This window comes from Morone saxatilis, unplaced genomic scaffold (genome assembly GCF_004916995.1).
Source record: "Morone saxatilis isolate NCDOM2014 unplaced genomic scaffold, NCSU_SB_2.0 Contig3, whole genome shotgun sequence".
Classification (NCBI taxonomy): domain Eukaryota; kingdom Metazoa; phylum Chordata; class Actinopteri; family Moronidae; genus Morone; species Morone saxatilis.
The window spans coordinates 8,479,857-8,494,863 of NW_023339873.1; the positions used below are offsets into that span (position 1 = coordinate 8,479,857).

General features: G+C 39.6%; 1 protein-coding gene across 2 annotated transcripts in view; it reads left to right on the forward strand.

The window, feature by feature from the left end:
• uggt1 (UDP-glucose glycoprotein glucosyltransferase 1) overlaps positions 1-15,007 on the forward strand; it is a 30,493-nt gene extending 15,486 nt beyond the window's left edge. The window contains exons 19-41 of one of the 2 annotated variants that reach the window (XM_035674395.1): positions 867-987; positions 2,255-2,353; positions 2,551-2,574; positions 3,148-3,242; positions 3,687-3,893; positions 4,058-4,189; positions 4,312-4,442; positions 4,531-4,626; positions 4,891-4,993; positions 5,154-5,233; positions 6,467-6,656; positions 7,672-7,830; positions 8,032-8,117; positions 8,249-8,333; positions 9,521-9,609; positions 10,018-10,122; positions 10,293-10,377; positions 12,055-12,237; positions 12,504-12,664; positions 12,820-12,934; positions 13,615-13,731; positions 14,648-14,792; positions 14,896-15,007. In XM_035674395.1, the coding sequence (XP_035530288.1) occupies positions 867-987; positions 2,255-2,353; positions 2,551-2,574; positions 3,148-3,242; positions 3,687-3,893; positions 4,058-4,189; positions 4,312-4,442; positions 4,531-4,626; positions 4,891-4,993; positions 5,154-5,233; positions 6,467-6,656; positions 7,672-7,830; positions 8,032-8,117; positions 8,249-8,333; positions 9,521-9,609; positions 10,018-10,122; positions 10,293-10,377; positions 12,055-12,237; positions 12,504-12,664; positions 12,820-12,934; positions 13,615-13,731; positions 14,648-14,792; positions 14,896-14,915 (2,628 nt within the window). In that variant the 3' untranslated portion in view covers positions 14,916-15,007. The remainder of the gene's footprint in view (positions 1-866; positions 988-2,254; positions 2,354-2,550; positions 2,575-3,147; positions 3,243-3,686; positions 3,894-4,057; positions 4,190-4,311; positions 4,443-4,530; positions 4,627-4,890; positions 4,994-5,153; positions 5,234-6,466; positions 6,657-7,671; positions 7,831-8,031; positions 8,118-8,248; positions 8,334-9,520; positions 9,610-10,017; positions 10,123-10,292; positions 10,378-12,054; positions 12,238-12,503; positions 12,665-12,819; positions 12,935-13,614; positions 13,732-14,647; positions 14,793-14,895) is intronic. The other variant, XM_035674396.1, reaches the window with a different exon arrangement.

The window sequence follows — 15,007 nt, forward strand, 5'->3', positions numbered from 1 at the left end:
ATATACAGTCACAGTGAGCTTAAGTGGGGGTTTATTATCACATTTTGAAGCACTATTTTGTGTTTAATTTCCTTTCCACATATTCCAGATGAGGCCTTATGTACGTACAGTACAAACTAAAAATATTTACTGATTATTCACATTTTTAAACAACTAAGGTTAATCTTATTAAAAAAGACTTATTGGAACAAGTTACATATTCACTTATAATTAGCTGACACAGTAACATACCAGTGGGTGTATTTATTTATGCTGTTGTGTGTGTATGTGTGTGTTTTAAATCTTCTGGAGCTGCTACTAGGAGTTTAATTTAAAGAAAAATTAGTAGAAGAGCTTGAGATGATTTTTTTTTTTTTTTGAAAGAGAGTTGTTCATTTTAACAAGTACACTGTCTGGAATTGTAGTGAGTAATATATTTTCTTTTAAGCTAGATCTTTGTGAGCATGCCATCTGCTGTGCTTTCCTGTTTTAATGTCATTCCAGCACTCCGAGATGCCAAATGTTTGAATTGGTTCTTTCAAAGGCTTCTGTTTTGTAAGGTCTTAAAGCACAGTTAGCAGTGTTTAATTTAGTTGCTGTACCAGTCGGAGTGGTGAACATGTTCTTGGTCATTACTCTTGTTTTCTCCTTTTTAATGTCTAATCCGAACTTTTTGGAGGAAAACTTTTCAGTCGATACGCGAGAATCAGTAACTGCAGTGGAAAAGCTATTAAATCTCGAGGTGTCTGTCTTAGCTGTGACTATACGGATGAAAAGCGTGCAGACAAGTACCTCCTGCATCACGTTTGGCTCTGCAGTAAGAGTGAAGAATGCCCTCTCTGAATTATTCCTTTAACATCCTGAAACTGTGCTCATGTGGCTCGCAGGGTGAGCTCGCTACAGATCATGACGTCGTGGATTTCATCATGAATCAGCCCAATGTCGTTCCTCGCATCAACCCCAGAGTGCTGTCCACCAGCAGAACATACCTGGATCTGTCAGACACCAGTGAGTACACATTAGGGGTGTAAACAAATATGAATATATTATCCGGATATGACATTAAAGCAGAGTTCATCCTAAATAACTTCTCATATTCATTTTACTTGATTAGTTGTGTAGTGGAGGATAAAGCTCGTCTAATGTTGTGCAGCTGTTATTTTTACCTAATGATCCGATACTGAAGCCTGGTCACCTTGAAAACTTGTCAGTACAACAGAAACCTGCCAAGCTGAAGTTCATCTCAACATCTTTATCTTCAGCTAAATGGCCGGACTTTTCAGATTGTTGTCAGTAGTGTTGCTATTTTTTATTCATGGCACATTTTAGACCAACTTTACATTCATCTGGTCCACCTCTCATTATAAATGCAACCTCATCTGACTCATATTATTCCACTTTTGAAGCAACCTGTTCTATTTCCATGTTTTAATTACCAATCAGACCATTAGCTGTTATCCTGCTTTTATTTTGACTTTTCTCGTATTTTGAAGGTGCGGTTCAATTGTATAAATCATGTATTATTTGGTTTTTTTATATTTTTTGCTTGCAGCTAAACTTATGCATATATGTATGAGAAGTATAAAGAGCAGTAGGAAAAAAAATGTAACACATAAAATGAAAACATTTGAACGATTTCTACCAAATCCCGCTGTAGGCTCTGCCAGTCGGTGTTCAGATAACACTGTGGCTTTCAGGGCTGTATTTACACATGCACATGCACGTCAATACATGAACGCACCCACCAAAAATATACAATCAGTACAGAGAATATTTAGCCTGGGACAACAAAGAAACTGAGTATTCACCATTGCAATGGTTTCTTTAATCAATGTCCACCTAGAAACAATTAGAAAGACGACATAAGGAGCGAAACACAACGTTGAGTGTGCCCCTATTTATGTATGACCACGGTAGGAACAGATAGCATTGTGTTTATTAGGCACAAATGATCTGAAATTGCTTTACTATGAGCCTATTATTTATTTCCGGAACCTAAATATCTAGCAATATATAAATGTATCCAGTAAAACAAAACAGTGGAATCAAAAATGATGGTATATTTCTCAAATGAGGCTTTCTGGGCATATTTTGAATCCTGCATACAGTATAAATCTGAATGTAGATATTTTTAGGACATAAACATATAAATAGAAGCTTTGTGTTACTCCCTTAGTACACTTTCACACATATGCATCTTGGCAGTCTTCGAAATATCACCTTTGGAATTTCTTACGTGATCCGCATTTCACTGCTTTTGTTCTCTTTTTCGCAGACAACCACTTTGTAGATGATTATGCTCGCTTCTCAGCTCTCGACACCAAAGAGAAGAGTACCGCTGTGGCCAACAGCGTGAACTACATGACTAAGAAAGGTCAGACAGTCTCATATTATAGCAGGCTATATTAAAAAAAACACTGAATGGAAGTGTGGAGTGTTTTTTATGTTAATATAGTCACTTTCAAGCCTAAACTCTTTTTTTTTTCATGTATTCTCCTTCTGTCCTCTCCTCCTCCTCCTCCTCCTCCTCTTCCTCGAATGTATGTGTTTTTAAAAATGTCCCTGCATCAGGGATGACCACCACCAACAGGCATGGTAATCACCCTTTTCCTCCACATTATTCCCTCTCCTCCTTATTTGCTCTTTTTTCAGTTTTTTCTGTGAACTACATTGTTGGCAGCGTTTAGATGTGTTTGTGAATCCACCACCACTCTTCCATCTGTGTTACATTTCTCAGAGGACACAAATGACTAATTACGCATGTGATGATTGTCTAATAGGGTCTGATATATAAGTACTAAAAACAATGTGTTTACGTAACTGCTCATAATTTCTAACATTGTTTCTTCCATCTTTAGGAGCGCATGACAGTTGATTTTGTGTTATTTGTTGTAGCTGCATGGAGAATGTTAAAGTTTGATTTAATGTTTGAAAATGACAAAAGTTTAAAGGTTTTTGGATAAAATAACCAAGAATATTGTTACTTTTTCATGGTATGTTATGTTATACAGCCCACTATGCCACCCACATAGATTTTTTGCACAATTTACCCAACTTTATCTTCACCCAAAACAGTATTGCTTGCCTCTTTTGCCTCATGAGTATGCCTGCGTAGCATCAACTCAGTAACTAATTCTGACAGCTTGGCTCTTTCTTTGTGGTTGTCAGATGACGGCTACATCCGTCCTGTGACCTTCTGGGTGGTCGGAGACTTTGACAAGCCCTCAGGACGTCAGCTTCTTTATGATGCCATCAGACACATGGTACAAAATCTTTTAATACCGTCTCTTTGTGCTGAACCGTGCTGTCGTTTAAAGGAATAGTTCAATATTTTGGAGATACTCATATTTTTGCATTCTTGAGAATCTGAATTTTTAGAAAAGATTGATACCACTTTCATGTTTGTAAATATAAAGCCAGGAGATAGTTAGCGGGGAAACAGCTAGCATGGGTACTGTACATTATGTTGTTCAGAATCTTCTGATTTCCTAAGGATTAAACAAATAAAATATAATGTAAGTAGTGAGCTTTAGAGGTGCTGGTGTATAGTTAATTGATGATTAAAAAAGGAACACTTTGACCAGAATGTCTCAAAGTAGGATCTAAAATTGTGTTCATTTCACTAGTAGACTTTGGTTAGACCAGCTGTTCTGTTATTCTGGTCTCAAAGCATTATCCTGCACTAACACTTACTCGCTCCACAACAGAAAACCAGCAACAATGTCCGACTGGGGATGATCAACAACCCATCAGCCGATCCGTCCACCGAGACGAGCCGCGTGGCCAGAGCAATCTGGGCCGCCATGCAGACGCAATCTGCCAACAACGCCAAGAACTTCATCACCAAGATGGCTAAAGAAGAGACCGCCACAGCACTGGAGAAGGGAGTCGACATCGGGGAGTTCGCTGTCGGGGTGAGGGGGAACAGACAGCTTCACTTTTCTGTGCAGAACTGTGATTGAAAATGATCACATTTCCTTCTGTGGTTGAAACATTGTGTCCTCGTCAGGTCTTGTGACTTAATTAACAACATTTCCCCCCTCATCAGCTGCCTACAAGTTATCTATTTTTCTTTCAGGGTATGGATGTGTCATTGTTCAAGGAAGCGTACGAGGGTCCCAAATTTGACTTCCTGCTCTCCCACGCTGCCTACTGCCGAGACGTGCTCAAACTGAAGAAAGGCCAAAAAGCTGTTATCAGCAACGGAAGAGTGAGTCACAGTCTCGTTTTTATTGTTTAAATAACATAATGAACAGGTGTAGTCTGTATCTACCATTTTACCTACATTTTACTGTAGCATTTAAATCAATACTTCTGTCTCTTCCTTTACAGATCATAGGTCCACTCGAGGAAGAGGAGGTGTTTAACCAGGATGACTTCCTGCTTTTGGAGAGCATCATCCTGAAAACGTCCGGAGAGCGAATCAAAAGCAAAGTCCAACAGTTCGGAACTGAGGAGGACAGGTATTTTATTTCCCAAGCTTAAATTTAGTGTAAGGTTTTTAAATTGTGTTGAGCTTTTCAAAAAATGTTAACGCATGATTTCTCTCAGGGCCAGCGACCTTGTGATGAAGGTGGACGCTCTGCTCTCCTCTCAACCCAAAGGAGAGGCCCGGGTAGAATATGACTTTGCAGATGACCGCTACAGGTAAATTGTGATTCATGCACATAATTTAAAAAAGCATGCCACTTATATTCCCTGGGGGAAAAGACCCTGTGTAGATTACATATTGTTTTTAGTATTTTTGGCAAATGTTGTATGAAAAGTTTTGGAATTTTACCATTTGTGCCTTCACATTTACTGTAAATATTGTATAATGGTTGAATTCGATGTTTACTCTTCGGCCGGCAACAGCCTTGAAAAGTTTGTACTTACTTCGCCTGACTATCGATTTTGTTGATTCTTTGGCAGTGCTGTGAAGATCCGCCCCAAGGAGGGAGACGTGTACTTTGATGTTGTTGCCGTGGTGGATCCTGTAACCAGGGACGCACAGAAACTAGCTCCTCTCCTATTGGTAGGTTGAATGTGATCCCTCGTCGGACTGGGTGATCCTCCGTTTTTCTGTCCTTCTCACTGATCCGTCCAGTATTTTTTTTTTTACCTCACTTTGACCCTGTCCACAACTGATTTCTAACCTGTCTTTCTCCTCTCTCCCCCCGGTTCGCCACCTGCAGGTTCTGAAGCAGCTGGTAAATGTGAACTTACGGGTCTTCATGAACTGTCAGTCCAAACTGTCAGAAATGCCTCTCAAGAGGTGAGAACAGAGTGTTCACTGAGTAAAGAAACAAACCTTACATCCTTGTTATCAGTATGTGTTTGTGCTTCCTCTGGCCTGAAGTTCACCATTCCCCCTTCCAGTGTTCTTATTTAATGTTTTGAATGAGACGCTGAATCCTTAAAATACTGTATAGCTCTGTTGTCAGAGGGCTTTGATCTTTGCCAGACGTCAACCATACTACAGATCTTTAAGCGTCACTGTCCAGGTAAAATTTAGTGCACACACTTTAGTTTACACATGTTTTTTTTACTGACTTACCATTTTTCTGTTCACTCTCTCTTACAAGAAGCATTTACTGAGACGTCGGTGTTGCAGAAAGACCCTGTTTACGTTAAACAACAAGCATAGAGACGGATCTATAAACATGTAAACTCAGTAGCTGTTAAAGGTCCAGTTTGTAACATTTAAGAGGATTTACTGGCACAAATGAAATATAATATACATAACTATGTTTTCATTTATGTATAATCACCGTAAGGAATCGTGTTTTTGTTACCTTAGAATGAGACGTTTTTATGTGGCCCAGCTTTCTGACAGTACGTAGACCTTGAATTTGGATTGTTTTGTCTTAACTGTTATTTCCAAGGTCAGATACTACAGGTTCCCTGTGGAGTTTTATACTTCTAGTAGCGCTACGGAGCGGTTTTTCTATGAGTGGGTTCCTATTTTGTTTGTCTCGTGCTCTCCTGCCAACGGTTTCACACTGTTTCACTAATCTAAAAGGTTGTGGTAAGATGCCAAGACATGCTGCAGTGCGCCAGCAAAGGCAGGAAAGAAGACTACAAGCCAGTAAACTTGGATGTAAACAATGCTGAATATAAAATACTTTAAAACAAATTGGCTTTGTAAATGTTTTATGGGTAAGGAAATGGATTCGGCACATTTGTTAGACTTTGACGTGTTTTGTGAACTGCACTGAATGTAAACATAACTTTTGTTTCCAAGAAAACTCCACAGGGCACCTGTAACTTTGATGCATCACATTTTGAACAACTCAGTTCCTTTTAACAGAATTTTTCAGTAAATCAATAAAAACTAGCAATGGTGATCTTTTGTGTTTGCTGCTTTTGCTAAAGGCATCCAGAAGCCTCCGCCTGTAATAAAAGTCAAACTGGATTCTGCCCATGCAACTAATAATAATAATAATAATAATAATGATAATAATAATAATACTAATAATGATGTGATTCCCACTGTGTTTTCTTTCAGTTTTTACCGCCATGTGTTGGAGCCAGAGGTGGTGTTTCAGACGGACGGTAGTTTCTCTCCGGGCCCCATGGCCAAGTTCCTCGACATGCCTCAGTCTCCCCTCTTCACCCTGAACCTGAACACTCCCGAGAGCTGGATGGTCGAGTCTGTGCACACCCGGTATGACCTGGACAACATCTACCTTGAGGAGGTACAGCAATCTGTCTGTCTGGGTTTCATCAGAATCTGTAGTCATTAAATATTTATTTAAAAGTATTTGGGGTTTTGTTTACACATTTCCAGCAGTAAACTCTAAAGTCTCTGAAGTTTGAAGTTATCAACCCACTTTATCCTGCTCTCTCAATGAATGTTTTAATACTGGTTCAGTGGTTTGTGTTTTAAAGTGTGTCATCAGTGTTTAAACACTGCTTCTACTTACCTTGTTCTCCTTAGAGTCAATCTGATGTGTACTAGTTAGATTTCATCCTCATTTCACTGGATTTATTTTTTAGGGGTCTGTATTCAAAAAGTTAAGAGGGTGGGAGAGTATTTAAATGTTCCTTTTGGCTGAAGGTAAGGTAGTCTGAGTCTTTATGTGCCTCTTGTTATACATGTATATTTTATTTCTGCTTTCCTTTGCAATATAGTAAATAATTGTTGTTTATAAAGCTACAGTTTGCCATATGGAGAGGGCAGCGTGTTTTAAGGTTAAAATGGTGTCCACATGATTAAGTTAAGATTAAGTTGTACCAATTTAAAACTGTTATTATTTTTACTGTTGTAATTATTTTGACATGTGGGGGAGACGGTGTTGCAGTTTTATTCTAAATCAAAAGGAGTCTCTAAAGAAAACCTTAATAACCATGGGGAGGCCTTTTTATAAGGCGAAACATAAGGTTAAGAACTGCAATATTTTTCATATCGTCTTTAATTATAATCCCTGTTGCTATTATTTTGTTAAACTTTCTTTTTTCTAATTGCCTATTTTATATCTCAGGCTTCTGTAACACCCCCACTTGTCCAGTGAGGGATGATCTCTCTTTTAATTCTCTCTCATGAGAATTTTTTCAGTTTTTTGCTATGATTTTTGGAGAGTTTTTCTCTTTCCTCTTGAAGATCTTGGGTTCATTTGGAAACCATCCCCAATGTGTCTCTGTGAAGCCTCTATACGCTGATATTGGGCCGTACAGAACAAACGTAACTTGTCCGGACTCCTGTGTTTGCAGGTGGAGAATATTGTAGCAGCAGAGTACGAGTTGGAGCACCTTTTGTTGGAAGGACATTGTTTTGACGTCAGTTCAGGCCAGCCGCCACGTGGCCTCCAGTTCACCCTGGGAACCGCCTCCGAGCCAGTAATTATGGATACGATCGTCATGGCAAACCTGGTGAGTTTCCGCCTTGAATTATGAGCCTCTGATCCTGTTATGCAACTCTAGAAGAAAAAGTTGCACCTTTGCCGACTGGTTTTAGTTTGTTAATGCTTTTTAAGGCTCTCCTGGATGGTATTGTTTAGTTTTTGTTTATTTAGTTTTTCCTTTATTATTATTGTCACACACACTGTAAATAACTTGTGTCTCTGTCTGCAGGGTTACTTTCAGCTGAAGGCAAACCCAGGCGCCTGGATACTGAAGATGAGGAAAGGACGCTCTGATGAAATCTATAAGATTTACAGGTAAGAAAAGGAGAATTTGCTATAATGTGTCACAGTGTTGAAATGTCTAATTAGTTTTTAGATTCAGCTTCTGCTCTCAGTTTTGGATTTGCAAACTACAAAGCTGTCGTCCTTTCCTTCTTTCATTGCAGCCATGAGGGCACAGACTCTCCAGCGGACTCTGATGACATTGTAGTCGTGCTGAACAACTTCAAGAGCAGGATTATTAAAGTCAAGGTCAGAATACGTACGCACAATAGCACAGTGGAAGTAGGAATGAGCTCTTTCACACATTCAGCGGATCTGATTTTTGTCCCCAAATAAATGAAACCAAATCCAGAATGATTAGTGGCAACTTTTCCAGTTTTCTCAGTCTGACTGCATTCTCATAAATTTTAATGAGTAGAAGAAACTGCAGTCTGTGCTGAGTCATGCAAAACATATACAGTATGTACATAAATTACATGGGTAAAATTATACATTTGATTCGTGCATTTATTTATATCATGGATGTGGCCACGTACAGACACATTTTAAACTATAAACAAACTACATTCCCAAGACGGCTATTGAATTGTCGAGGGCTAAATCAGAAGTATTGAAAATAAATACAATAAATCTACAAAAAAAAAAAAATGGCAATACTTAGATTACGGCACAAAGAAAAGCACAATAAATATATAAATGTGAAACTTAAATCCATATACTTTATCCTCAACCTCACCTCAGCATTAAAGGTGTGGGGGGTTTTTCTTGTAAACAAAGTTTCTGTTTACATTCAGTGTTGCCCAACAAAACACATTGTGTGTGTCCTTGAGGTCTAAACAAACATACATACATACATTTCCTCATAAAACATTTGCAAAGTTGACTTTTCCTTAGAGTTTGAAGCCCGCATTGTTTACATCCATGTTAACTAGCTTCTTTCCTGTTTTTATTGATTACCGCCAACTGTAGATCAGTGGAGTGAAACCTTTGGCTGGGATGTGTTTCGAGGCATGTGTGTCCTCAAACAACAAAACAGAGGCCCACACATAAGAAATACTGCTCTACAGCGCTAAAAGTGGTCCAAAAACTACAAAAACAGCTACAGTGACCTTTAAATTGATTGTTAATGTCCTTTTAATATGTACTTCAAGTTCTCTGTGTGCAGTGTAATAACAGTTAGGACCGCCCACATAAATACTTTTATTTAAAAGTAGTAATTCATAAAATGGTTGCCTAGCATTTTAGCAACATGTTCCTATTTCAGGTTGGTGGTGGACAACCAAGAAGGTCTTGATTGATTTCTAGATATTTTTTGTATTTTTTATTTGTCCTTCCTAGGTCCGAGCTAAATAAGATACTTAATATGTCAAATGGATAAATAATATTTTTTGACATGGGTTGTTCAACTAACCGGGTTGAAACTGTGTATCTATCAGGTCCAGAAGAAACCAGACAAGTTCAACGAGGAGCTGCTGAGTGACGTGACCGAAGAAAATGATGCTGGCTTCTGGAAATCTCTGACCAGGTACAGCTCTGATGCAAAACTACAAATCACTGCTTTTATAACGACTGGAGCCACACATTTAGTAATTATTTAAGTTGTTTATGAAGCAGAAATGTCAAACATTCTCTCGTTCTAGCTTCTCGAATGTGAAGGTTAGTTAATAATTTGTAATGTATCTGGGTTTTTAACGGTTGGTCGGACAGTATGAGGATTCACCAGTTAATCGTATAAGTAATTGTTATGTAGAGCCCTAATAATAATTTTGAGTCATACGTACATATGTACAAAGATTCACATTATTACTAACCAGCTAACCGTATCCTGCAAGTACCTGGATGAATGAATCATTTATGCTGACTCTCTCTTCTGTCAGTTTTGTGTGTATTTTTCATTTTGAACTTCCTGAACTGTTATTCTTTCGTCTTTCAGAGGGTTCACAGGTGGAGGAAAGGCAGAGGAGCTAAAGCAGGAGAAGGACGACGTGATCAACATCTTCTCTGTGGCTTCGGGGCATCTGTATGAGAGGTTCCTCAGGTGAGCGTCAGAGATGTGACCAGGAAAAGAAAAGAGGATTATCATACCAACTGAAATCCTTGAAAACTAACATCCCATCCTCTTATGTGCAAAAAGTCTTTATTGATTTTAGCGCATTTGTTCTCTCAGCTCTGTTGCCACCAGTCTTTTTGTTCTCTTTCCCCTCACAGGATTATGATGCTGTCAGTTCTGAAGAACACCAAAACTCCCGTCAAGTTCTGGTTCCTCAAGAACTACCTGTCCCCGACTTTCAAGGTAGGATTTTTTTCCCTTTTAAAAAATCAGCTGGGTTCTCATCATTGATGTGGAGATTTTCTCTGACGGCTGCAGCTTTCTCTCTGTCCGCCAGCGATGTGGGCTTCAAACAGGAGTTCTGAAAATCAAGGTGAAACATGCAGCAGGAATTAGATTTTTGTTTTGGCTGTGGAAGAAAATCTTCAGATGAATGAGAAAACTTCAGTGCTTTTAATGGCTCATAGCTCCATATCATTATTTTCACTCTGGTTTTAGTTGTCAAGCCTCATTATCCTGCAGATGACATTGTGTTTTCTGACTTTATTTCTTTTGTAAAAGTCACAAATAAGACATTTAAGAGTCATTTTTATTTGGTAACCCAGGTTTCCACTCAGCCTACTCCATAGTTAACTCCATAGTAGCTCCTGTCTTGCTCTTAATCTCAATATTTACAGCATATCAAGATACAGCCTATATAGAGTTTCTGTTTCTGTCCAGAAAACACTACCCCAGCTTGAACTCACCAAAGCAGATGCAAATCAATGCAGTAAAACACTAGAGACAGACTTTAAGTACGTCTGCATGCACATTAGTGTGCACATTTTGATCTTAATCTTCGTTTTGATCGGATATTCGGGGTAAGGCGTTTACATGGAACAAGAGTAACTGGATATTACATACAGACATAACAGTATCCGCAAATCTGAATGTCTGCTCGGGTTTCTTTCTCTCAGCCTTTCAGTTCAGTACCTCAGCAGTTGAGGATGAACACAGTTTAGTTTCTTGCTGTCTGAACTCTCCTGCATTTACCACGCAAGACAAACGAGCAGGGATACCATTTGTGCTCTTTCCCCAGAGTCTCACTTTCCCTCTATTTCTGCCTTTTGATCATCATGACATCCTTTGCCACTATTTTTTTTGAAGTTTTACTGGCAATTTGTAACTTGGGTTGGCAACTCACCAGCACACGAGGCAGAGAATGATCAGAAAGCTGGATATGGTGTTTGCGTGCCACAGTATCTCTAGTTTCTGTTACTCAGTTAGGATGTCTCAAAACCAGGATAAAGGCTTATCCAGGTCTTCTGAAACCAGAATATAACATTTACATGCACAGGATACTAGTGTGGTGTGAGCACACTAATTAGTATTACTATGGGACAGTATTTGTTGGTAAATATCAGATTATGGTATTGTTTTTGATTTAAAGGTGGCTCTAGCTCAGTGTTGGCCAGGAATTACAAAGTTGCTGGTGTGGTTGCTTGTTTCTGATCTCTTGTCCATGTATCAAATTGTCCTTAAGCAAGACATTAAACTCCATATTGTGAAAAGGTGTTTATGTTTTGCCCTCTACTGGACTGAAAGAAGAGTACAACTGGATTTTATCTGTCCAAAAAAAAAAAAACCTCAGGCGAATATTCTGAGAACAGAAAAGATTTTTTTTTTTCAGGTATTGTCAGGTTGGCATTTTAAAACAAAATGGCAGACTAAATTAAGGCTTTTAACAGAACTTTTGTCCTTGCTCTGAAGCCTGAGGACTTCTTTTTTTTCTGTGATCAGCCTGTTTAACTTCACAAGCACCTTAAGGTGGGATTTAATCCTCAAACCTTTCAGGGGTTTCATCAGAATTCATAAAACCACATCGATGCGTCCCCCTCAGCACACACTGACAGGCTTGTTTTGTGCGTCACCATCTTGCAGGAGTTCATCCCCCACATGGCGAAGCAATATGGTTTCCAGTATGAGCTGGTCCAGTATAAGTGGCCTCGCTGGTTACACCAACAGACCGAGAAGCAGAGGATCATCTGGGGCTACAAGATCCTGTTCCTAGACGTGCTGTTTCCTCTCGCTGTCGACAAGATTCTGTTTGTGGACGCTGATCAGGTTAGCTCACACTTATTCATCCTGCCGCTGTCCAAATATTGAATATACTGTTCACAACATAAAGATGATGATATAAAATGAACTAGATGAAAAAACCGATAGCTGACTCAGGTAGCTTAAAGTAAAGATGTGAAAATTACAGCACAGGTTGTAATTTCTGGACAAAAGATGCAAAAATGTGATGATTTTCTGCGCTCTCATGGACAAAAGATCAATAGAAACACCATTCTAAAGTGCTGCTCACTCTTCATCCTCCCGTCCTTCAGATTGTCCGAACAGACCTGAAGGAGCTGCGTGACTTTGACCTGGAGGGCGCTCCGTACGGTTACACTCCATTCTGCGAGAGCCGGAGGGAGATGGATGGCTACCGCTTCTGGAAATCCGGCTATTGGGCGAGCCACCTCGCCGGGCGCAAATACCACATCAGGTACACCCACACTCTGAACTGTAGCAGTCGAGTTGGTCTCATGTCAACAGCACCTCAAACACTCATAGAACGCAGCCACGCTCTTACTCTCCTTTTTTAATACATTTTTCATACTTTGATGCATATTTCATGTTACCGCCATTTATCCCCTGCAGCGCCCTGTACGTGGTCGACCTGAAGAAGTTTAGGAAAATAGCTGCAGGAGATCGACTCCGAGGACAGTACCAGGGGCTCAGCCAAGACCCCAACAGCCTTTCAAACCTCGACCAGGTCTGTTTCTCCATTGGCTGTCCGCATTTGTCATTTTAATGTGCATTATTTATGTCTTTTTAGTAGCAGCAGTCAACATTCATTTTAGTGCTTTGTTAAATTTTAAAACTATCCTAGTGAACATTTTGTCGTCTTTAAAATGTTTTGTGTGGTTGCCAGAAGGCGCTGTGGTGAAAACTTTTCCTGTTGTGTTCAAGGAAGCTCTGTAATCTGAGGTTTGAGAGTTGGTTGTTGAACAGCAGCCTCTGTTCCTTTTTTAATGTGAGAAACACATTTTTGTGTTTGCTTATTGTTTTCTAGTCTGCTTATGATTTCATGAGCACATATTGTGAATTTTGTTTAGCAGCCAACTTTTTCATCTCAGACTCTCTGAGGTCCTCAACTGCAGCAACAAGCAAAGCTTTTCAAACAGTTGCATATTGTAAGTGCATTACCAGACAGCTCTGAAAAAACAACATAAAGGCAGCAGATTGTGATGCTGCAGAGTGAGGTTTGTCAGATGCCTGCCTGCACATTATTGATCAACCTTTATATTAAATTATATAATAAAATATATAACGTGTTCGATTTATTCCAAGGGTAACCGTAACAGCTGTTTCCATTCATTTCTGTTTGTAATATCTCCTGTAAGAGTCTCAAAGTCTCCATCATTCGTCTCATTGTCCATCGTTGTTTTTCAGGATCTGCCCAACAACATGATCCACCAGGTGCCCATAAAGTCGCTGCCTCAGGAGTGGCTGTGGTGTGAGACCTGGTGTGACGACAGCACCAAGAAGAGCGCTAAGACGATAGACCTGGTAACTGAAGTTTATCTGTGTGCAGACGGCCGGGATATGGATCAGATCAATAAAATAACAGAAGACTCGTAGATGGTTTCGTAGACTTGTAGCACCCTGTGCAGTTCGGCAGGGTTACTTACAGAGAGGAGTGATGGGGTTTTCTAAAGACTGCCATACCTCCTAACAGCCACTAGAGGGCAGAGAGACTGACTGTGAGGAAGTAATTAACTAGAGAGCACGAGTGAGATTCACATCTAAAAACAACAGACCATAAAATAAATAATTCCATAAGCTTATTAAAGGGTTGAGATTTGAATACAATATGTTTGATACTAAAAAGTTTTACATTGGTAAAAAATCTCATAATTGGAAGAGTAAGAGTTATATAAGATAATCTAAAAAAGAAAAAGAGTGTGACTGAGTGTGAGTGGAAGGAAGTTTATTGACACTCCCTTAAATCAAACCCTTTAAATCTGCCATGTTCACACATTGAGGACTCTGGTTTCTCCACACAGGAAGTAACAAATCAACATTTCACAATGAATTAAAAGCAACAAATTAGCTCTCTGTCCAGAGAAAGCTGTTGGGTTTTTGTTTTTGTTTATCACACAATTTGAGAGTTAAACATTTCTAAACCACTGCCAGAGTTACAAAACCTCAACTTTAACTTAAGTATTTAAAAAAATATATAAAACAAACTTCCACCATCACTGAACCTTTAAGCAGTTAAGGAAACTGAAAAATGACTCGAACCTTTGAAATGTGAGACAGATGAAACAATGATCTCACTTGACCACTTTTAACAAGATGCAGCCCGTTCTTTGTCCCTGTTGAGAAATGACCAGATCAAGTAATAAAATGGCTTCGAGTGTAGCTGCTTGTAAACATCACAGCTGATGATTTTGTCCTCATGATTTCTTCCCCCTGATCTCAGTGTAACAACCCCATGACCAAGGAGCCCAAGCTGCAGGCTGCGGTGCGGATCGTGGCCGAGTGGAGCGATTATGACCAAGAGATTAAACGTCTGCAGACCAGAGTCCAGGAGAGAGCAAACCACACAGCGAAGCAGCAAGGCACAGGTACCGGACACTCGTAACAGACCGACACTTAGCAAGTAAAGTACGTGCTTAAATAGAAACAACCTGAACACATGTCTCAACTTCTTCTTTGTCTCTGTGTCAGATGTTCACACAGAGTTGTGAGGATCCTGCAGTGGGCTGTGCTGATGAGTGGCGTTGGACTAGACTCTGTTTAAAGAGTCTGCTTCACGAAGAGGCTCCTCTCCTGCTGGGGG